The sequence below is a fragment of the Colias philodice genome, chromosome 14 (assembly GCF_061535455.1).
Source record: "Colias philodice isolate Cphi_HAF_F1 chromosome 14, ilColPhil1 Martin Lab GWU primary, whole genome shotgun sequence".
In the NCBI taxonomy this organism is placed as follows: domain Eukaryota; kingdom Metazoa; phylum Arthropoda; class Insecta; order Lepidoptera; family Pieridae; genus Colias; species Colias philodice.
This window is the reverse complement of record NC_143099.1, coordinates 5182560-5208376: the sequence shown is the minus strand read 5'-3', so window position 1 is coordinate 5208376 and position 25817 is coordinate 5182560. Positions and strand designations below refer to the sequence as shown.

Below are 25817 nucleotides of genomic sequence, written 5' to 3'. Positions count from 1 at the left end.
CTATGATGTCACTGTCGGTTTGTCAGATCTCAAAACTCAAAAGCGTAGACACTAGACCTCTGAGCACTTATAGACAGTTGGTTTCTCTGTCTACGCTCAAAAGTCAACCCGCCCGTCGCCGGCGCCCATGATTCGCGAACCCATAATATCCACAGATAATACCAATATCAATCACTCCATAATTCGAGCCATAATTTGTTATTTTGAAGTTAGAATTTCAAACATCCTGAACACATCCTGAACCACATTCTGAACTGTGCTTGTGTTCTGAATCTATTTTTTGTAATAGGTCACAATTTGGAAATGTGTAACGATTATTTGGGTTTAATGAGTAATTTAATGCTTTGAGAATTGTGTACGGATATTTTTTATAGTACTTTAGAGAATAAAAAATGTTGTGTGGTTTTATGAAACCACGGTAAAAGTAAAACTTACCTAAAACCTAAACCTACTCGGCAGCCGACCGTCACGCGACATGCGCTACACAGACCAAAAAGTTTGAGACGATGTAATAAAAGTTTCACTTTAAAAGATTTAAAGTGCTTAGATAATTAAATTATTAGTCAAGTTCAATGAGTAGCTGCATTATACGCACATAATAAACGACTGACGACAGCTCAAGAAACTCTGTGGTCGCTATGAAGTTACATGTTTTATCTGTGGACTTTCCCGCAAATTTTGTTTTGACATTTTTGTTTGAAAAATGTTTTTTGATATAAAGAATACTGAGAATTATGGATTTTGCATGTAATTTTAGGAACATTTGAATAAATAGAAATAGATAAGCAGTAAATCACTGGAGCTATTTTAAATAAAAATAATTTGTAGACTAAGGAGCAGGAAGGGAAGTTAATTCTCTGGAAATAAAAAATGTCTTCGTTACAACCAATACAAGCTTTGAATTTAGGTAAGAATTCCTTTTTATATAACTTATATTATGAGTATCCTATTGGTAAAAATAACAGCATTCTACTATGTATTTGAAAAACTTAGTTCGAACTTTAATAAATCTTGCTGTTATTGTGACCACTGACCAAAAATTTTTTACACTACGATGAGTGAAAGTAGATTACTTAAAGAAAGTCTCAAAATTTCAGGACAAAATTGTTACTTTAATATATATATATTTTTTTTTTAGTTAAAACGATTTGGTTTTTTCTAAGGTTTATTTAAGAGAGCAGTCAGCAGTACTACTTTCTTAAGTTCCCCATAAAAATATTAGTAAAATTGTAGACATGGTACCTAGTTAAATATGTCTTAAGAGCATTGAGATATACATATGGAGACGACACCGCCTACATCACTTATGCTCCGCTCAACATAAGCCATATGGCTTAACTGCATGCTCATTTTTTATTTGTTTTAAAGTGAAACGCATCAAATATGCCTTCGTGTGTGTTACGATATTGCACAAATAATACAGAAAAGTGACTAACATAACTTTTCATCGGTACGTACCTAACTAGATAATAATTTTTAAAACTTAGTTAGAGCAAAAAATGGAGCACAGATTTTGTTTGTGGTGTCTCCTCCATACGTAGTAATATTATCTCAATGCTTAAGAGGTGACAATTTTCGAAGGAACAAAGGAACTTAATTTTTTCTCCATAATGAATTTAAAATTGTTACATAGAAATTTTTATTCTCGAGTATGTAGTTATGAATATGCCTATAATTTGGTTAATTTTTGAATTTTGGAAAATACTGTATACCCAAGATAAGTAAAATTATTAGATTACCGCATGTAGCTTCGCCCGTGGCTTCCTTCCTATAGAATCATACTATCCATCAATGAAAACAATTAAATTGACAATACAAAGGTAATTTGAGTTTATTGTGAACAAGCAGTACAGTACTTTGATTTAGAACAAAAAAGAAGAAATATAATAAGAATTTGTCCAGGTAAATATAAGTGTACATATATAAGGTGTGGTTTTAGTGTTGCTGGATAGAGACCAGGACTCAGGAAAAATTTACCGGCCCGGTTACGAAACACTTAATTTTCTACTTTATTGAATAACTTAAATAAGTATGTTGAAAATACATGGAGAAAAATATAGTTAAAATAAAAAAATAAACACCATTCAAATAAAATTGTTGACTATGGGCATTGGGTCAACTTTGTCCATGTTAGTTTGATACAAAAATTGTACAAATATTTACATTGTCTTGAATAATGAAAATGAATAGCCAAATGTGTTGCTAAGCATAAAACTCAAAAATGACTTCACCAGTTTGGCTAATTTTTTTTAGCATCATTTAAATCCTAACTCAATATCTATCCAGTAATTATTATTTTGTTTTGATTAAATAGTTAATAAAACAAAACATTATAGTAGAGCCATTTTAATAGGCAACATTTGACAGTTCAACAAAATTCAACAACGTAACCTAGTAACGACAACATAGAATAACATGATATTTCGTTTTGTTAGAACTGCACATTTGCTTAACTTTTTTCAATTACGATTACATATTTATTATAATAATGACCGATATAAGTAATTTTAGGATTTGATTTTACTGATAAACCATTCTAAACATAATAAAAAATTTCTGATTTAAAGAACTGACGTCGCTACAATTTTGTGTCAATAAACCTTTTTTCTTTTTAAATACCAGAGACGTTACTCTAAAAATCGAAATCAGACATCTAGAATCGAATGCATTGATTACTTGGGAATAAATTTTTTTTTTTTTTTTTTTTCGGCGGTAGGCAGAAAATAAATAAACACGTGTTTTAAATTGCTCCCAAATTTATTTTTTAATTAATATTAATAACTTTTATCAAACTATGCTTTAAAGTGTCTAATATACTCACCTGTACTTTTTCCTTCAAAACTACATAAAAAGAGCTCTTAAATAATACAATCTCAACTATATAAACTTCACTTCACTTTGTCACTATGGAGTCTATTAAACAATCTGTTGCTCAAATGTCTGAGACTTTTAATAAACGTATGATGGAGTTCCAAAACGATCTGCAGAAGACCAGCACTACTTCATCCTTGGCTAGTCCTCCATCAAGACTAGCATCAGATTTCACTGCTTTCCGAGCGTTCGTTGTAACCTCGCTTCAGTGTCTGCAGGCTCAAGTTGATGCTCTGACTCAATTGCACGACAACCTGGAGATGAAATACAGGCGCAAAATTCTTTTGGTGCATGGAATACCCGAAGGCAAGGATGAAAACTCAACCTCTGTCACTATTGCTGCTATATCCAAACACTTAAATGCATCCCAACTGTCTGGTAATGACATCAGCCGCTGCCATCGGATGGGCTCAATTAAGGAAGGCAAACCTAGACCTGTTCTTATCAAATTTCGGGAACTTCAAATGAAACAACAGATCTGGTCCTCCAAGACAAAGTTCAAGGGTTCGGGTATTACACTATCTGAATTCTTGACCAAGGGTCGGCATGAAATCTTCATGGCTGCCAGAAATCAGTTTGGAGTGCCCAAGTGCTGGACCAGGGATGGTAGGATCTTTGTTATGGCTGCTGACGGAGTCCGCCACCGTGTGGATAGTATGGGTGACCTCAAGAACATCCCCTCCAGTGCGGCAGAAAGTAACAAGGCTCATCCAAGTGCTTCAACGTCCTCTGGTGACCCTTCAAAACCCATCAGGGGTGTATCACGCTCTAGGAGGCCAACAAGAGCTAAGTGATTGTCCTTAAAGTAAATTTGTTCGGTTTTATTCAATGTTCAAGTTCTCTCACTATTTAAATCATCTTTTCTCTCTGACTACCTCTTTAATTATATCAATTAACTTGCTGTTCTTATTGAATCTATCCAATCTGTAATTTCTTTCATCATAACTTATTTTATTTTATTTTTTTAACTGTAAATATGAGGTATTCACAAAATGTTTCAAGTTTTAATTATTTCTGTTATAAGTTTGGACTTTGGACTGTCACTTGTTGTTGTTATTCATTTGTTACTTTATGTCAGCTGTCAAATGTCGTTTGTCATTTGTCCTAAGTTGTTACTACCATAGACTATATCAGCTATACAGTATAATCCTTGCTAATCGTACTGCTCTTAATTATTATTATTTTTTATCTCTTTTTATTCTTTTTTTAAGTTTATATATATCATTTTTGAGTTAATTAACGGTTTATATATTATGCTCTAAATTGTTATAATTGTAAAGGTGGGTACAAGGTAACCAAGCGTGAACTTGCATAAAAATAATATTTGCTTAATTTTAATCTATATTATTATTATTTTATTTTTTTTATTTATTATAAGTAATTTTAGTATATAACTTATTTATTATTTATATATATACTTTTTATTTATTTATAAGTATTTAAATGTCAGTCGATACAAATTTGAATTTTAATGATGATCTTTTCTCACACTGGTCCAATTCATCTCTCAGTAGTGATGATAGTTTTCACAGTGCTATTTCCCCTCCTCTAGATGCTACCCTTGACTCCTTTTTCAACAACGTCCCTAAAAACTTTAATACCATCCATATTAATGCGCAAAGTATTCCGGCACATTATCCCGACATGCTTTCATCGTTTATATCAAGTAATATCCATGCCATCCTTGTATCAGAATCCTGGCTCAAGCCGTGTCATTCCTCCTCAGCTTATTCTCTCCCCGGCTTTCACCTTATACGCAATGATCGTGTTGGCAAGGGCGGTGGTGGAGTAGCTATCTACCTTCGCTCTCACATTCCGTTTAAATTAATTTGCTCTTCCTCGCAACCTCCTCCTGCTTCTTCCACTGAACATCTCCTTATTGAAGTCCTTTTGCCGCAAGCTAAAATCCTTCTTGGTGTTTTTTATTGTCCTTCTCTCTCCATAGATTACTTTTCCTCCTTCGAAACCCTTGTAGATTACCTCTCTCCCCAATATGAGCATTTAATTTTCATGGGTGATTTCAACACTTGTCTGCTTAAAGGTGATAGCCGTAGTAATAAGCTGCTTTCCATCCTGAATTCCCACAATCTCCATGCCCTTTCCTCAAATCCAACTCACTACTTTCCTGGCTGCAATCCTTCTCTACTTGACCTAATGATAGTCTCCTTACCCAACTTCATATCCAAGCATGGTCAGTGTTCAGCCGATGCTTTTTCCTATCATGACCTCATTTACCTTTCCTACAAGCTCCATTCTCCGAAACTTAAACCGTCTACCATTTTGCTGCGTAATTTTGGGGGAATGGACGTGAATTTGCTTCGCTGCGATGCGCAAAACATTAGATGGGAAGAGGTGTTTGATGCGCAGTCTATAGATGAGAAAGTCTCCTTATTCAACACATTTGTTTTAAATCTATACGACAAATTTGCGCCACTCCGACCTGTCAAAAAGAAGCACACACCGGCACCTTGGCTTACTCCGGAATTAAAATCTCTTTCTTTAAAAAGAAACCGTGCCAAGTCTAAGTTAAAAACCGCACAAACGGATGAAGCGCGGGCAAAGTATAATAGGATACGTAATCGTTGCAATGTATTGTGTAGAGACGCTCAGCGACGCCATATCCACAAATCCCTTGAGAGCGGTGATTCAGGTACAAATTGGAAATTTCTGAAAAGCTTGGGGATTGGTAAAGAGTCTAATGCTTTTCCTAATACTATTGATATAAGCCAACTCAATATGCACTTCACATCATCCTCCTCGCTTGACCCCAATATGAAACACCGTACTCTCAAAAACCTCTCCACCTTTCCTACTCCTGCTTATCCTCCTTTCCTTTTTAAGCAAGTCTCCGAACGGGATGTTAAGAAACACATATTGTCCATCTCATCAAATGCTGTTGGCTGTGACCTTGTTAGCCGTACTATGATCATTCCCATCCTTGATATCATTATTCCCTCCCTTACTCACATTCTGAACTTCTCCATGTCCACCGGTACACTCCCAACTGTTTGGAAAGATGCTCAAGTCATCCCTTTACCCAAAAAATCCAACCCGAATTCCTTTTCAGATTTCCGTCCAATTTCCATATTACCTTTCCTATCCAAAGTCCTTGAACGTATAATACATCAGCAACTTACCTCTTTCCTGAACAAACATAATATCCTTAGTGATTTTCAATCCGGATTCCGTCCCGGTCATAGTACGACTACAGCCCTGGTCAAGGTTACTGACGATATTCGTGCTGGTATGGACAATAAGCAGCTCACAGTACTTACTCTTTTAGATTTCAGCAACGCTTTTACAACTGTGGACTTTGACGTACTGCTGGGTCTGCTGCGTGTTCTTAACATTTCTCCTTCCGTAATTGACTGGTTCCATTCCTACCTGCACGGCCGGAGGCAGCGTATCTTGGTGGATACTAAGTACTCATCTTGGTGTGCGGTCTCTGCCGGTGTGCCTCAGGGCGGCGTCTTGTCTCCTCTCCTCTTTTCCATCTTCATTAACTCCTTATGTTCCCGGCTGACGTCTCTGTACCATATGTATGCTGACGACTTGCAGATTTACACCCAGTCCTCCCTTGCTGACTTACCTATGGCTATCCATTTTTCCAATTCCGAATTAGCTAACATAACCAGCTGGTGTAACGAATTTGGACTAAAACTCAACCCAGCTAAAAGCAATGTCATCATAATCGGTAGTCCTTATCTAATTTCGGAAATCGACTGGGGTATTTTGCCAAACATCAAAATCGGTGACGTTGTTATACCTTACAAAACGGTAGTTAGAAACTTAGGTGTGGTTTTTGACCAAACCTTGTCCTGGTCTCACCATATTCAGGAATTAAGCCGTAGGATCTATGCTGCTTCTGCTACGCTCCGGCGGCTTCGTAACTTCTTGCCTATTCCTACCAAAATTACGCTAGCACAATCCCTTCTCCTTCCTATACTTGATTACGCAGATGCATGTTTTCCTGATTTAGCAGTCGAGCATCTTGATAAACTTGAGCGTCTCCAAAATTTCTGTATTAGATTTATTTTCGGCCTTCGAAAATATGACCACGTTTCTTCTTTCAGGAAAAGGCTCAAGTGGCTCCCTATCCGACTTCGCCGGAATCTACACTATTTGCAACTACTGTTCCGTATCCTTTTTAATCCCTCCGCTCCTTCCTACCTCAAGTCCAATTTTTCCTTCTTGCACAGTGAAAGCTACTCACTTCGCTCTGAGGATAGACTCATCTTGCGTGTTCCAAGCCGACGCACAAATTTTTATGGCAAGTCTTTTGCAGCGATATCAGTTAAGTTATGGAACTCTCTGCCATTAAATATTCGTCAAGCCCAGACCCCTTCGGGTTTTAAAAATCTTGTGCGACAACATTTTCTTTCCGCTGCTGATCCGGACCAGTAATATTTTATTAACTTTTTATTTTTCTTTCATATTTTCATTATGTTACAATATGTACGTGGTACTCTGTATTAGATATAGATGGTATTCGTATAATAATTTTATCTTATTCAATATCAGTGTGTTTCCCTCTAAGTATATATTTATTTATGTTTATTATATAATATGTAATTGGTATGTATATCTGTTTATTTTATTTATGTATATGTATATTTATATATTGTGTATGTATATGTATAGTATATGTGATATTGTATATGGATATGTATTATTTAAGGTAGATATATATTATTATTTTATTTTTTTTTTGTTTTCTTGCTATTAATTATTCTTTTTCTGTTCTCGTCCCGCCAATTAGTGATCTTTTTGCTTGTTTACCTTTTACCGTGGTTGCCTGGAAGAGATCACTATTAAGTGATAAGGCCGCCAAAATAGTTGTACTCTGTTCTATGTGTATTGTGTAAGTAGTTCTAAGGCTTCTGTACAATTATTAAAGTGTTAAATAAATAAATAAATAAATAAAAATTATCATAAATTATTGACATGTGTTTCAAGTTCGATTGACAAATGTTTCAAGTCCGTATCGATTAATTCACTTTAATCGATGTTTTTATGCAGGTTACCACCCTATGAAGATAAAATTGATAGACGTCAAATGTTGCCTATTAAATTGGCTCCACTATAGAAATGTTATATTATTTTCTTATGAGAGTGTATTCTTTCAATGTATAACTTATTTTACATAGGTATTAAAGGTTTAACAAAAATAAACATGTTGGAATTAAAAAAAATAATAAAATATCTTTAATTTTTATAACCACTGTACATAAAAATACTTAGGCTAGTAAGTATAAATAAAGCATATAAAACTTTCTTCTTTCAGATTCAGTCAAACAACAAGCATTCATCAAATACTTCACATCATTATCAGAGGTAAGTAAAAATTTAACTTAAATGTTACAAAATTACTTTATATTTATAAAATTATTCTATATGTAAAAAATAATACCTAATATTTATTAACCTTTAAACCAAGATACTACACTTTCTTTGGCATTAGTAAATTTGCTACCTATAGATTTCCAAAAACCTGACTTTTCTTCTGGAACCTCAACTGTAGTAGCAATTGCATCTTTCTCTGGAACAGCTACTTGAGGTGCAACTTTTTTACTTATTTGTGACTCCTCAAACACTGGAGCAGGTTCTTCTTCAGGCTCTCTATTTGGCTTAAGGTATTGATTCCTGCCTTCTTTGGGAATTTCACTTGCTGGCTTAAAATAATCTGGGTTTTCCTTAGGTTCGCCTTTATACTGATTGTTAACTTCAAAAGTGTCAACCATTTGATCTTGATTATGTTGGTTATCATCATTGCTGAATGTTCCAAAATTTTCAAGTTGTTGCACATAACTATGGTCAAAACTATCCGAGGGTTGCCAAGAACTTTGTTGTTGCTGTTCTAAGTCTAAAGATCCCTGTAAATTTTGACTCACTGTTTGGTCTTGATTATGTTGGTTATCATCATTGCTGAATGTTCCAAAATTTTCAAGTTGTTGCACATAGCTTTGGTCAAAACTATCAGAGGGCTGCCAAGAACTTTGTTGTTGCTGCCCTAATTCCAATGATCCCTGTAAATGTTGACTAAAGTCTTCGAATTGTTGATCCATATTTTGCTGCTCAATTTCTAGGGGAGCTTTCTCGAAGTTGTTACCGAGAAGTTTTTGATTGTCATCAAACTGTGAAATTTCTTCATTTTGTTTATTGGTAACTTCTTGATTCTGGCTTAAGATCTCTTTGTTGATAATATTAGTATGCATATTTTGCAGTTCATCAAAGTTCTTCTGAGTGCTACTACTACTACCAATTAATTTATTGTACTTAACTGTTGTAGATGAGGTTTCTGCTTGTAGGTTATTTACATAATTATTTTCTTGATAATTTTTTTGTATTGATCTTCCTTCTTCGATTTTTTGAGTTTCAGTATTTTCTTTGTGAGAGCTATGATAATCGTTATTGTTTTGGTGTTCATTTGTCAGACTTAAAGATTCTATTTCTTCTGGTGTTTTATATAGGTTTGTAGGGAATTTAGGAATAAGTATAGCTGTATTATCTGTATCATCTACTATTGTTTCTTCTGCTCCAATATCCCCACGCCCAATATCAACGGGACCTTGAGGTATAGTACTATGTTGAGGAACATATTTTGGTATGTTTGTTTGTGTAGTATATGTATCTTGAGTAGGTTTTCGTGTATATATTTTGTATGTAGTTGTTTCTTTCTCATGGTGGGGATGTTCTGTTGTTGAGGTTTTTTGTATATCATTAGAAGCAGGTAAATTAGAAACACTGTCGCCGTGAGCACTTTGTGTATGCTGCCCATCAAATTTATCCCAACTGTGATATGATGATTGTGTAGATAGAGATGATTGTTGTTGTTCGGAACTATCATTTTTAAGGGAACTTTCTATTCTATCTAATTTGTTCCATAAATTCAAAAGGGGTGAAGCATCATAATCTTCGTCATTCAAACTACTTGTAAGAGTATTTTGGTTATGATTTTGTTGAAAAGAATCATGTTTATGGTCTGTTTGTATGTAACCTGTATTGTAATTATTATTGGTAACTTCTTTGTTGTTATAAAATTGTTGTGCTTGTTCATGCACCAAGGTGTGATCAGTGAGTATTTGATCAGGGTAATTTTCCTGGAATACGTTCCAAAATTGATTTTGCTGGTCAATTTTTTCATCTTTTTGCTCTGTCATTGTTTCCTTTTGATCAAAAGAATGTGTCAACTGTGCTGTATTGAAATTATTTATGACATTCCAGTTCTGAGTTTCTGAATTATGTTTATTATCAATTTTATTTTGATTTGTTGTTGGTATAGACGTGAGATCATCTTCGTTTGCCGATTGTTCATGAAAGTGTTGTTCAAATTTGTCATCTTGAGTTTGTTGTGTTATATCACCTAATAAAAAGGTGTTATTATGAATTTTGTTGTATAAAGATAGACAGATTTTATTAGTTACAAAAAATGGTTAGTTACCAATATATTATGTTAAATATGAATAGTGAAGTTAGAAATGAAATGCCATATTATACTATTAATTGTTATAATTTAAAAGACAAACACAATAACAATTATCTTATAATTAAAAGCATTAGTAAGAACACAACATTGGCAGTCTTCATTCGAAATTTATACAAAACTAAATTAACTTACTTGGTGCTTGCTGATCAAAGCTTTGTAATGTATTCCATTCATTCTGGACTCTCTGTCCCATATTTTGATGTATTTCCGATTGATCTTGTATCTGTTGGCCTGAGAATTGAAGATTGTCCCATTTGTTCTGTGTTTGTTGTCCTTGTTCTTGTAAATCGCCCCATTGATTTTGAATTTGTTGACCCACATCTTCTTGATTTGGCCATTGATTGTGACTAGCCTGGCCAAAATCTTCGGTCTTATCCCATTGGTTTTGTGTTTTTTGACCCAAGTCTTCCAAATTGTCCCATTTGTTTTGACCAAATTGTCCGAATTGTTGGGTTTGTTGACCCAAATCTTCTAAGTTTTCCCATTTGTTCTGTACCTGTTGGCCAATGCTCATATCTTGAAAAGCTTCTAACTGTTGCTCTTGCTCTTGATCGTTGTAATATGCTTTAGGATCGGGTGAACGAGCTACGCGAATGTGGCCATTTTCGTCACAATCACAATCAATACCGTCTTGGGTGAACCTTTGTTGAGCCTGTTTATATTGAGCGCCATATTGATGAGATGAAAAAGCATCTTGATTGTTAGAGGCAGATACAAGCCTTTGAGAGGCAACGTCACCACCTACTGGCTTAATTACATAAGGATCTCCTCGTCTTTCCCACGATTTGTGATAAGAGTATGAAGAATGATAACTTTTCGGCTTAGTGCTTAAATCTTCAACAATTTTATTAGCATCAACTGCGTTTTCCTGTTGGGCTCTGTGTGCACCAAGTGTGTAAGCATTTGAAAGAGCTGCTGCGGACGAACCTTGAGTTTGGGATTCAGAATATCTTGATTTGCTCAGTGACGATGACTTTGTGTTGGCAATGTAACTATTTGCTTGAGCAAGATTAGCACTGCTAGAGTGTGCATTGCTTATATCTGATGTACTTAACTGGCTCTTAGCATTTTGTAACAAATGTGCGTCATCATATAGTTCACTATTTTTCGGGAATGGATTGTCCGTTGGTATAATTGTTACGGGCTGCGAATTGTGTTTTTCCCATTCTTTGCGGTAACTGTATGATGATTCGTAATGTTTCGGTGCGTTTACAGGTTGTATGTAAATCCGCCCGCTAGAACCATCTAACACCTCAGCTTCACTATCAATACTATTTTTATTATAGGATTTACCGCTATATGCAACAACATCTTGGGATTTGATGGGAACAACATAAATACGACGTGGCTGCAAATCCACTATGGGCAACTCAGTTGGTTGTCTGCCATATAAATTAGCATCATACGTATTGTGCAAATTTGATTGCCTGTGATCGTATTGGTTTTGAGCCTGATTTCTTACTTGAGAATAATATTTTAGGTCACTTCCAGAAGCCTCTTGATTTCCGTAACTGTATTGTCGGTTTGCTTGATAATCTTGTGCATGAGCATTTTCTTTTTGTGCAAATTCATTTGAATAATCGGCAGCTTGATAACCTGAATGCAGTCTAGAGCTTTTAGTAAAACCACTGCTGTATCCAGCATTTTGCGCTGCTGAATATGTGTGTCCTCTGTATCCGGTGTTTTGAGATGTTAAAGAAGAATGGGAAGCTCCTAATGACTCGCTCTCCTCAAAATTTCTTCCCTTAAGATTACTCAAATCATAGTGTCCAGATCCATATATGCCCCTGGAATTCGCTGCAGTGTATACGCTGCCAGTCCTTGTTTTAGCGCCTTCGCCCAATTCACCTTCAACTTGACGTACGGCCGTACTCATTTGATGTTGCGCTAAGCCATCCATATTATGTGCCCTCTCGTAATTGCCTCCCATGTTACCACGGCGGGCCCCATAAAAACCGGATTTATCGCCATCATCTGATGAACTCCTTGAATATTGGAAGTCTTCAGTCTCTTTATATAGCTCTGGTCTAGCAAAAGCTACCACCGCAACAGATGCGATTATTAATAGGCGCCACATTGTGGACCAATATGTCAGGGTCTGTAACAAATATATTGTCAAGATTACTATTAAATCACTATATTAATAAAAATTGTATACAATTTTATTATAAACTGTTGCATACTTGTATATTATAAGGCGGTATAAGATATTTTCAGATAACTAATTAAATTAAATTGATAAAATTAAATGATTTCATTGAATACATTAAATGCGACGAACTCTCGAACGAAAAAATATCAATTTATTTTATATAATTTAATGTTAGTTAATTATTATAATTATTATTATTTAAAACGAAAATGTATTTAACATCATACATGAAATGAAATTCAGTCAATATCAATATAATATTTTTTTACTTAATTGTTGAATATTTATCCTAATTTATGAAAAAAATATTAAAGTATTATAAAGTAAACTTACATTTGAAATCAATACACCATACAACACAAATAACTAGTTACTAGAGACTACTAGAGACCAACACACCGAGGTATTTTTCTGAACGCACTGACATTGCCTGCGATGGAGACTTCAATTTATTTAGCTTTTAATATTATATCTTCGTTGAGATAACCCTCTGGCCGGTCATGACTGATCTTTTATTCTCAGAAGTGTGGACATGCAAAATACGACAATCCGCATAACGTCGCACTTGTCGAATTATATGACAACATATTTATTAATATTTGTGATGACAGACAGACACCTGAATCATTACAAACCACCTACGTTAGATTGAATCTTATTAGCACTTTATGAAAATCCAATACCTAGAGTGCTAATAGTTTTGTTTCAAATTAACAAAACTTTAAATTGACCCAAGTCAATACTTTAATAATTTTGTTAGCGTGGTGTTCATTATATTTCAATCTTAAAACATCGAAAGTATCATTGTATTCAAATCATAACTACTCCAGTGTTTGTTTTGAAGTGAATCATGTTGTATGATTATTAATAAGCATTACAACACAAAGTGTTCAAATATACAGTTCAATATTTTCCTTAATTTATTAAAAAATCTCAGAGCGTTAACTCAGCCTATTTTGTTACCATAGCAGAAACACTACGGGGCTATAGGGAACAATCCTGTGAGATTTTGGCTAAATTCCATCTACAATAAGCCAGGCGGAAGTTATTACGATACATGCAGCAATATCAATTAATTATTTATACATATGTATATCGTTTTTATTATTTTTCTACGACATCCCAGTCTAGTCATGAAGTCAGAGCAATGACTGCTTATTAATAGGTATGAACAGTTTGTAAATAAATAAATAAAAATCTGTTTAATTTATTTGCACGCTCGAAGACTGTCTTGTATTAAAGTCCCAGGTCCCGATGCTTGTACCACTAACCAATTTACCCATGAAATAGTATACGGCATAGGTACTTCGTATCTACATACTCCAAAATATGCTCATTTTATAAAATTTGTAACCTCGCAGCAACTTATTCCTGTATTATTATAATAAATCATGTATTCTTAATATATCTTTATTGATACTGTGACATTGCTCCTGTTTTATTATGTAGGTCATTCAATCAAGGATAAAAAACAGAGAGAGTTATAATTAATTTATGTTGTTTGTATGTCCATCTGACCTGCGTAAGAATATAATATCAAGAAAAAAAACAGTATCAAATAAACTATATATTCACGCTTATTAAAAAATGAAACATATCAAATTACTTATAAGTATCAATTCGGATTTGGTAACAAAAATTTCCTGTAGGAGCGCATTTACCAAAACCAAAGAAAACATGAAATAAAAATGAATATTGTCGGGTATAACTGGAAACTGTCCTTGGTACGATGATTAACTCGTAAAACAGAAGGGCAACTGGGATCGGTCCTCTTATGTAGGTAGTAGGGATTAAGAAGGAAAACGTCTCCTACTCATTGGTTTAAGAAAAATATCAATACATTTTTTCATATCCATGTCATTCATATCTATTCGTTGATATATGAATACCAAAGTTTGAAAATATTGCATACACTTTCAGAAACCACCTACCACAGTAAGAATATTCGATCGAAATGACTACTACAGTGTACATGGCTCGGACGCAACAACTGCGGCGAGGGAGGTGTTCTCATCAATATCCAATATCAAGAAAATGGGTATCGAACCCAATCGCCTGGATTATCTCGTGCTTTCGAAAGGAAACTTTGAAATATTGATTCGGAAGCTCTTACTGGTAAGTATTCAATTAATATAATTATAATTACGAAACCTAGTTTGTTTGTTTGTCTTCAGAGCAATCATACAAAATCTTCTTCAAATTGAACTCACGAAGAGTTCAATTTATACAAAATAAATTTACATTAAATTTATTTTGTATAAATTAATGTTAATTTATTATTTACATTTACCTTATTTCCAATTTAATCAATTAATGTTTATTTTTTTCGTTGTTAATACTCGTGCCGCAGTGTTGTTATCAATACAAATAACAATGTTTTTTAAGTGTAACTGTTGTGACCCGCATAGTGATGGTTTTCTTAAAACAAACTAAGATAAGATGTATAAGAATATAACATTATACAAAAAGCGTTTCTGATACAATAGATTGAAATGTATGAAATACTTGGAACTTATAATTTTTTGAATAAATGAATAACTTATAGACCTTCGTAATCATCATTTTCGTTGTGACTACATCCAAAACATCATGAAATCAATATTTTATTGTTCATCTGAAGGATTAGAGATATTGTTTTATTCTTGACTTACGCAGATTAAAGATATAAGCTGCGATGATATAAGCGAACCAATCATACCAACCAGTAATTTGTAATCTAACCTCAATACAGATTATCCGATTTTCTCGAAATTTTACAAAACGCAATCAGCTCAAAAAACAAAAAGCTCTTTTCTCCAAAAACCTTTGGCTATAGAAATAAAATTTTGTATGATTTACGTGTTAAAAATGCAGGTACGTCGCTACAGAGTGGAAATATATGTGTCCGAGGGGTCTACAAAAGGCAATGAATGGTTTTTAAAGTATAAAGGGTCACCAGGATGTCTCTCACAGCTTGAAGAAGTACTGGGCGAAGGTCTTGGTTCATCAAACGACAATGGACCCTGTTTAATGTCTGTTAATATCAAAACTGATGCAGTTACTAAGGTATTTTAATAGTTGTAACTTATAAGTTTAAATCTGATAAAGTTTTTTTTCCTATAATTATTGTATCATGTGGTGATTATAAATTCAATTAATGTTAGCACTAAAATGTTGGTTCGAAGAAAATGTTATCTTCAATCATAACTTATTTTTAACAAGCTTATAATATAAACAATAACACAAAAAAAACGATTGCACTGTAATAAAACCATATATGTATCATTTATACATATTAAAACTTATTGAAAAATAGAAAAGGAAATTAAAATTTAATACATTTAATATGGAAATCTTTAATAGTACGTATTTTAATAATATGTAGAAATAGTGAAATGGAAAGAGATGTTCTAATTATTTTAACTAATTAATTCCAACATAACATATCCATATAATGGTTCATACAATTAAAATCATTTCTATATTAGTAAATACTGGCTAAAACAACCAAAGCGATACGGTCAACGTATTTTCACTATCTTAAACTTGACCATGACAACTGATAATACAGATACGTATGTGCTTGAATCTTGACCCTATGTCAAAAATTACGGATTTACGAGAACAGTGTTTAGATAAATAAATGCACAATAATAACTTTTGCTTCTATCTTTCTTAGAATAAGATATTTTTCTCAGTGTTAGATTCTGGTATTTTTATTTTGATTTTATATGGGTAAATAATATGAACTAAATTGGTTTTCCTGTTTTGTCATGTTTTTTAGACTTTTTATTAGATTTTTTTTCTATTATCAAGTAAACGTATGTTTTAATGTTACTGTTGCCTGATGTAATATCGAATCATCAAGAAACTATATAACTTGCTTTCAAAGAAAATTATGCAATAAAAATTAAGGCTTCACTAACCTTCGCTAACCGCAATATTAAGGATTTTACCCATTCATAAAAAACTTAAGGAAAATAATGATAAATAGCTAGAATTCGTTTGTTTGACCTTTCGCCAAACATTTACACAGCTTATTCACCCATAAGTTATTATTTAATACATTATTATTAATTACTAATAACCATAAAGTCAGTAAATTCCAAAACAAATTCCCTGAAAATCACACCATAATGATGTAAAACCCTATTAGTGTTTATAAGCTGAGCCATATATGACTTTTCATTTATATCCCGTGTAGATATATGATATAAGAGCGACTAGTAACATATTTCTCTAGTTTTTATTCCCACGAAAACCATCTTATTAAAAAGAGTTTCCAAGTTAATTAACAAGTTAAATAAGTTGTTAATGTTTAAACTTTAAACATAATTCTTATATTCCAGGGTCGTCTTTTAGGAGTAGCGTGTATAACAGCGAATGAATATCAGATGTCTGTATCGGAATTCACAGATGACGATTTGCTTACTCAATTGGAAACTATAACTGTACAAATGGCGCCTTCTGAGTGCCTCGTGCCACAAACCGAAAATGATGATGTGAGAAATTAATTTTTAGAATTGAATATGACTTATGAAATTAGATAAAATTGAAGTATTGTTAAATTATTGAACTTAACTATATATTTATCCCTATTAACTTATCAAATTTCCATCCTATTGGGATATTACGTATTTACGATTTCGCTATCTTCGTAGTTTATTTTAGCTAAAGTAATTGGCTCGGAATTACGTGAATTTTCAAATAACATCACACTTATTCATAACTCTAAATTTCTTTGTGCTTTAAGTATAACAATTAATTACTTTTCCTTTTTCATCCTGTATATTTCAGTACAAAGCGCTTAAAAAAGTAATGGACCGGGCGAACGTAACATTGACCAAATTGAAAAAATTAGATTTTTCCACCGAAGGCGTTATTCAGGATTTGAATAGGCTTCTCAAATTTAAAGATAATCAGCAACAAGACGCTAATGCTTTTCCAGAAACTACATTAACTTCAGCTATGGCAAGTCTTGCCGCGGCAATTAGATATACTTCGTTGTTAACTGATAGCACTAACTTTGGAAGGTAAGTTACGGTATCAACGATTCTTTTTTCATATTTAAAATTTTTGAAACATTTCTGTCTGGAAGGTAAGTATTAATATCAACGAAATAAATAAATAACTTGTTTACATTTAAGAAAATAATATATTTGCTTAAACTTTTCTGAAAAAGCTATTTATTCGTAAAGTAGGTAGTACATTGGTAGTAGGTACATCCCAAAAATAATTGACTAAAACTGTTTCTTCTACCAAATGTAACTAAAAATAGAAGATAAATAATTCTATTTTAGAAATGCATTTAAATCGGCTGATTGGTAGTTTTAGATAGGTAACTCATCTCTTCTGAAATAAATCTTGAAAGCTATAATAATTCATAATAGTCTCATGAGTGTATGAACTAATAACTATTTTAGTTCGAGGTTTTTGCATGGATGGTAATCGTAATTATCTCTTACGTATAAAGGAAGTAAATCTATAATTTCAATGATAATAATAATTTCATCTATAAACAATTATTATTAATAACATTGGCTCGTGCTTCTAGAAACTTCGATACGGATGCTTTTAATAATAATTGCAATAACGTGTAGATGACCTAGTTATTATCAACCAGTAAGTTACTGTTTCTGAACGATAAAGAAATTGTGTTTGGAAAAATACTTAATTAACGTGCTCTAATCTGTAATAATCTTTTAAAGAGTTAATCTTCATTGTTAGGCATTAAAATATATGACCAGGAAGATTTTAATTTTATAAAATTAAAATTGAACTTTATATCAAACCTATTCTCAATTTTCTTTACTATATATTAATATTTGAGGAATCCTAACATCCGTTCCACTATATCATGAAGTCTAGCCGAGCGAAAAAATTGCACATGATATTTATGCGGTTATCTGCAGTAGGTTTCTTGATAACTTAGTCGAAATTATATTTTCATAAAGACAAAAAATTTAAGTTTAATAAAAATTAAATATCATATATATTTGTGTATTTTTTTATTTCAGATTTCGAATAAACTCCATAAAAGCGGAGTGCTACCTGCACTTAGACGCAGCGGCACTAACTGCACTGAACGTACTTCCCGAACTAGGCGATACTTCGCACGCACCTGCGCGCAGTTTGTATGGGCTGCTCGATAGATGTCGTACGCAACAAGGAAAAAGGTATGTTTTTTTTATATATTTTTTTAAACATGCTTAATTTTTTCAAATAAATTTAGTAGCTGTGGCTAAAAACAAAATTTTTCCGTGCATTCGCACTTATAATATTCGTATGATAGTGAGTTTTGTATGATTTTTGTGATGGAGATAGTCAGGGAGGCTAAAGGTGATATAGGCTACTGTAATAAGCTACATTTACCGCAGTGAAATATTTAATGCCCATATTGCCCATGGGAATTTCCGTTGATCACGCGGGCGTAGCCTCGGGTGGAATATTAGTAATATAAAGGTCAAATGGTCAATTTTTGAATTTCCTTTTATTGAACCGGAAATATGTCGAATATTTTAAATATGATTCTTTTAATCCAATGAAATACAAACTAACTTTAATATCATAAACATTTTTCACGTTTATTGTTCATATGTCGCATTATAAATAATTTTCAATGATTTTTTCAGACTCTTAGCACAATGGTTGCGTCAACCGCTTCGCGATATAAATCTAATAAACGAACGATTGGACATAGTAGAGTTACTTGTGAATAATTCACAACTACGTCTACCATTACATGATGACCATTTACGAAGGATCCCTGATTTGCAAAGTTTAGCTCGAAGACTTACAAGAAAGAAGGCTAACTTACATGATTGTTATAAGATATATCAGGTATGAAATATTTTATTGCAACTGATTTTTATAATATGTATTTATTTAAATGTTTAGTAGATTTTGATTTCCAATTTAACATAGTCAAACCTTAATCAAAGTAGAAAAGCTTATGTTTCAAGATTGTAATAATAAATTTGTTGAAAAGTACAAAATTGATACGGCAAATATGATAAAATTTCATTTGGTATACTCTAAAAAGAGTCTTGCAATATTTTGAAAAAGTAAAACTTAGCCATACCACAAACATATTTTGCAAGAACTGAGTACACATGTTACTTATTTAAGAAGTTAAAAAAAAAACAATATAAAAAAATTTAATAGTATAAACATTTTAGGCTATCCAAAGACTGCCAGCATTACTACAATGTCTCGCTGAATCAAACAGTCCGACTGTACATTCGTCTTTAACTGAACCAATATCTGAACTCAATGATGACTTGGACAAGTTTCAACAAATGATTGAAACCACTGTTGATATGGATGCTGTTGACAGAGGTTATTTGAAGTTATTGTAATAATCAGTTTAATAATTTGTTTGTTTTGATACATTTCTATTAATTTTCATATGAACATGATGGAAAACGCAAGTTCTAAGATACTTTAAATGTGTGTACTAGTTTTGAGTTATTCATGTTTAACTAATTGATTAGATATTGCGAGTTTTTGAACATTTGAAATGCTGGAATTCCAAATCAATTGTTCACCACTAGTTTATTTCGACATATCACGGCACATATTTTTTAATTCATTGCCCTTCTAATCTGCTGTGAAGAATTTATTATCCACAACTAACTCATATAACTTCTAAAGTCTAAACTATCAATATAAATATTACATAGTAATATATCATTTATTTTCAAGGTGATTTTTTGGTAAAGCCCTCATTCGACGATCAACTACAAACCCTTCATAAAGAGTTGGAAAAAATTCAGGTATCCGCAGACAGAGAGTTAAACAAAGCAGCTAATGATTTAGGACTTGATGCAGGAAAGACGATAAAGCTTGAAAATAATCCACAGAATGGGTTTTATTTTAGGTACTCATTTAGTTATTTATGATATGCTTGAGAATTTAAATGATACATTAAAAAACTTACTGGTAATTTTACGCTTTTACTTTTTAAATATTTAATAAAAACATCTTGTTTGTAAAAAACGAAACAAGTGCTTTCTCATAGTTCAAAAGTGTTTATTAACTAAATCTATCTTATAAGCTTGGTTACCTATAATAGGTAAAGAGATTATATAATACATTCAAGTTACCATCTAGGTATAATTATTTTACTACTCTACAAGAGCTGCTACTCTTAAGAAATACTATTGGAACTGTCTGTATAACATAATTTTCAAAGACTAGAGAATATTAGGATATTTAGGATATGTCGAGGCGGAATTCGAACGCTATGAATTGAATGCTATGAAAATCAATAGTAATATAATTATCTGTGTTGTTTTAATTCACAATCACAAATAAATAAAAACAATCTATTCATAAGGGTAACATTAAAAGAAGAGCAAGCACTCCGCGGTAACAAGAAGTACACAATAATAGATGCAGTTAAAGGTGGTGTGAGATTCAAGACCAGTAAATTGGAAAGTATCACTGAAGACTATGTTCAGACTAAAACTAATTATGAGAAGGAACAGGATAAAGTAGTGGCGGAAATCATTGGGATAGCAGGTTACAATTTAGAATTTCTAGAGATTAGTGAACTAGTTTTATAATGCACTAGCTGCGCTCCGCGGTTTCACCCGCGTGGCTCCGCTCCTGTTGGTCTTAGCGTGATAATATATAGCCTTCCTCGATGAATGGGCTATCTTACACCGAAATAATTTTTCAAATCGGACCAATAATTCCTGAGATGAGCGCGTTCAAACAAACAAACAAGCTCTTCAGCATTATAATATTAGTATAGATGTGTCCTATAACTTTTACCTTTTCTATTTAGAGTCCCAGGCTTAAGACAGTAAATGAGCAACCTATTGCATTTTCTAATCCACCTACATACAAAATTTGAGCCATTCAATTGTTATTCACATCAATTTTCAAATGCATAATTTCTATTCTAGAGAATTAATTAGAAGCTTTGTTTGAACAATTTTAGAAACCCGGCCAGTGCTTACTGACAGTTTAAACGAGTGCTATGTTAGACACTAATACAATGTCCCATACATAACCTAACAAACAATAACTTACAGCGGGCTACTCCGAGTGTCTATTCTGTCTGTCCCACATAATATCGCGACTGGACGTGCTAGTATCGTTCGCTGTAGCAGCCACCACTGCGCCGTATCCATACACTCGGCCAGTGCTTACTGACAGTTTGAACGAGTACTATTTTAGACACTAATACCAATCCCATACATAACCTAACACCAAACAATAACTTACAGCGGGCTACTCCGAGTGTCTATTCTGTATGTCCCACATAATATCGCGACTGGACGTGCTAGTATCGTTCGCTGTAGCAGCCACCACTGCGCCGTATCCATACACTCGGCCAGTGCTTACTGACAGTTTGAACGAGTACTATTTTAGACACTAATACCAATCCCATACATAACCTAACACCAAACAATAACTTACAGCGGGCTACTCCGAGTGTCTATTCTGTATGTCCCACATAATATCGCGACTGGACGTGCTAGTATCGTTCGCTGTAGCAGCCACCACTGCGCCGTATCCATACACTCGGCCAGTGCTTACTGACAGTTTGAACGAGTACTATTTTAGACACTAATACCAATCCCATACATAACCTAACACCAAACAATAACTTACAGCGGGCTACTCCGAGTGTCTATTCTGTCTGTCCCACATAATATCGCGACTGGACGTGCTAGTATCGTTCGCTGTAGCAGCCACCACTGCGCCGTGTCCATACACTCGGCCAGTGCTTACTGACAGTTTGAGCGAATTAGTACTAAAAGAAGTAAGGCATCCGTGCTTAGAAGTGCAAGAGGGTGTATCGTTTATACCGAATGATGTGGTGTTTAAACGAGGTATTTTGAGTTTAATGTTTGATTTATATACTTATTTAAGAATATGTTGATTTTAAATAAGTATTCATTTTCGAAAGGAATGTTAGTCGTAGTACTTACAGAATTATTGATAAAAATATGCTATATCATGAATAGCTGACTTTACCTCAATCAATTTTTTTCAGTTTATTTCTTGATTTTATTTTTACAGATTTAATAAAAAGTCTTTATTTCTAGGACCTTTTCATTATTACTTTATTCTAAAATACATTTCTACATTAAAACATATTTTTCCAGACTCATGTCTCATGCACATAGTGACAGGCGCGAATATGGGTGGTAAATCGACTTGGATGCGTTCATGCGGTATTGCCGTACTATTGGCCCATACAGGGTGTTTGGTCCCCGCTGCTATGGCCCATGTCCCATTGATGAGGGCATTGTGCGCTAGAGTCGGGGCCAATGATAGAGAGGATAGGGGACAAAGCACTTTTATGATGGAGATGATCGAGTCTGCTGCTATTTTGAGGGTATGAATTTTTAGATTATTGGCCCATACAGGGTGTTTGGTCCCAGTGGCTATGGCCCATGTCCCATTGATGAGGGCATTGTGCGCTAGGGTCGGGACCAATGATAGAGAGGATAGGGGACAAAGCACTTTCATGATGGAAATGATCGAGTCTGCTGCTATTTTGAGGGTATAAAATTGTCTATTAGATGTTCAAGTCAAGACAGTTGTAAACTTATGATATAACATTATGCTAATTAGTAGGATAGTTAATGCATATTCTCGTTGCCTTTAAAGTAATGTAAGATTTTATAGTGTACTAGCTTTCCGCCCGCGGCTTCGCCCGCGTTTTCAAAGAAAAACCCGTTCCCGTAGGATTTCCGGGATAAAACCTATCCTATGTCCTTTCTCGGGTATCAAAATATCTCTATACCAAATTTCATGCAAATTGGTTCAGTAGTTAAGGCGTGATTGAGTAACAGACAGACAGACAGAGTTACTTTCGCATTTATAATATTAGTATGGATTGTATAAACTTAAAATTTTATTTAAAAGACAATGTGATTTAATAATTATTTTACGTATCAATGTAAATTATAATAAAATTCATAATAACTCATCTAAAGGTTATTAATTAACGGCGCGAGACTGGTACATATTATGTGTATTCAATGAGAATATTTTTTTATTTTATAAATCGCTGCATAGCGATAAAACCGCCAATTGTTTGAATGTATTCCTAGATTAAGTTTTATTGTAACTTTCAATAGCAAGCAATAAAGAATAAATAAATAAGTAAATAAATGTTTTAAATTGTTTGTAGACCGCTACTCCAGATTCCTTGGTGCTTGTAGATGAACTCGGTCGAGGAACATCAACGTATGAGGGCTGCGGCATCGCCTGGGCTATTGCAGAGTATGTTACTAAAATTAATAAAAGAAATCAATATAACAAACATTTTTCTAGGTTTATTTTTTAATTTTATTTTGACTAAATGTTTATTCAATAGGACTGTATGATAGTATAGTCAGTTTGCGTTGTCTTAACACATTTGACAGTGGTACATGTTTTTATGGCAATTTAATTATTCAACAGAAAAATATCATTTTTCCATAATACCAGTGATTAAGGTTTAGAAATTATAGACAGCCTCCTTTTTCTGTTTCTGGATTTTTCTTTCGTAGTTTATTTAAACGTTTAAAAAGTTGTTTCTCTAAATGGGAACATCGATAAATAAATGAACCTTTTAAAATGACATTATAACACTTGGAACGCAAACAAATTTGCCAAATCAACCATAAGAACTAAAAAATTCCAAGTTTTCACCCTCAAAATATGTTCACAGAAAATTAGCAACGGAAAGCAAATGTTTCTGCCTATTCGCGACCCACTATCACGAACTAACTCGACTGCCGAGCTTACATCCAAATGTGATAGTGAACTCGCACGCAGAAGCCTCAGTGGTTAACCAACAGTTGTTACTCTTGCATAAAATCGTCCCCGGACCCGCTACACATTCGTTGGGATTACACGTTGCTAAGTTGGCTGATTTACCGGATTCTATCATTCAGGTATGGTTTTTGTGATGGTATAACCTAAATGTATATGAAAGGAATTTGGTTAAGATAGAATTCTATTTTTTTTTATTTGATAAGTATTGCATAAAGTTATCCACCGATTCGGTGTAGGTAAACAGACATTTCCTTACACGTTGTTACGTTTTGCAAGTCTGAGTTTACATATTAGTTATTATTATCTATTCATTAAATATAGAGAATATGTAGTTATATCCTTTACATATATTTTTAGTCTCTTTCTGTATAATTTCGACCCAGATAAAAATGATATTGCCAATACTAATTAATATTACGGTTGAATACAACTGCTTATTAAACCAGTTAAATTATACAAATAAACTATTGAAATCACGAGTCCTGCTTATCTAGCTGATTTTGACAAAATTTTCAGTTGAGTTTGTCCTCCATAATATTCACTATTTCGGTTTTTTGTGTTGTAAATTTGTAGGAGTAATCATGCGGTTTTCCTTACACATAAAATATTTATCACTAAACTAACATTGCAGTATGCAGAGGCGAAACAAGCTGAACTGGAAACAAATTTGTTTGAAATTGAGTCGTCCGTTGAAACACGCGAATCGAATGAGGGCCAGAAGCTTATAACAGAATTTCTCAGAAAATGTAAACATATACAAGAGACGGTGGCTTCCGACCAAGACATGATGATGGAGATTAATAAACTTAAACAGGATCTGTTAAAACATAACAGTAAATATGTGAACTCCTTGCTGGCTGTGTAAATGTGATTGAAATAAAGTTGTTTTTTTACATGCGTGCGTTTTATTCGTTATTCACTTCTACTAATTAACAAGCTAACCAGATATTCTATTTCAATGTTGTTTCTTGCGTCATTGTGTACCCATTAGTAACAGCTTGCCTTGATTTCTAAACCTTCAAAGTAACCTTATTTGTTGATATGGACTATGTCGTAAATGTTGCAGCTAACTAGCTAACTAGTCATTTAATTAAAAGACTAGACACATATTAAACGATGTCGTATTATAACTATTTAATAACTACACTTCTACTACTAGTTACTACTAATATTAAAAAAAAGCTGTCCGACAAGTTATAATTTTATTAAATTCTCGTCAATTTAAGCTACATTGAAGTTATTTACTTTCCGTTGTACAAAAAAATATGCTTAGTAATGTGCTATCACTGGACCTAAGCACTGGACACTAAAAATGACAAACAATGTTATATAATTCGTCAATTAAACGGTTGGTTAAGCCAAATCATAAATATGAGTTAAATAAATGTCTGCATCATAAAAACATAACACTGTCTATCACAATAGCCGCGGCCGCCCGCCGCCGTAGAAACAAAATTTGGAAAGACCAAGAAACAATAATCGCAATGAAAAAAAATACACTGAATATAGATACTCAATTTTTTTAATCGATTTCAATCGTGTAGT

The 25817-nt window shown here is 33.4% G+C and overlaps 2 protein-coding genes across 2 annotated transcripts; one reads left to right on the top strand and one right to left on the bottom strand.

Annotated features, from left to right (window-relative positions):
• Positions 1-646: 646 nt before the first annotated feature.
• On the top strand, positions 647-25163 carry spel1 (DNA mismatch repair protein spel1). Its single transcript, XM_089703608.1, has 16 exons — positions 647-907; positions 8156-8205; positions 14430-14624; positions 15363-15554; positions 16838-16990; positions 17286-17521; positions 18506-18664; positions 19121-19328; positions 19667-19826; positions 20193-20367; positions 20827-21011; positions 22115-22333; positions 22610-22842; positions 23644-23735; positions 24166-24391; positions 24904-25163. Exons 1-16 carry the CDS (start codon positions 871-873, stop codon positions 25135-25137), a joined length of 2754 nt encoding a protein of 917 aa, XP_089559734.1. The 5' UTR covers positions 647-870; the 3' UTR covers positions 25138-25163.
• On the bottom strand, positions 8058-12948 carry LOC149482825 (uncharacterized). The gene is made up of 3 exons (XM_089703606.1): positions 12843-12948; positions 10490-12455; positions 8058-10234 (listed from the first exon to the last, which is right to left on the bottom strand). The coding sequence occupies exons 2-3, from the start codon at positions 12432-12434 to the stop codon at positions 8292-8294; spliced, it is 3888 nt and encodes a 1295-aa protein (XP_089559732.1). The 5' UTR covers positions 12435-12455; positions 12843-12948; the 3' UTR covers positions 8058-8291.
• Positions 25164-25817: the final 654 nt, after the last annotated feature.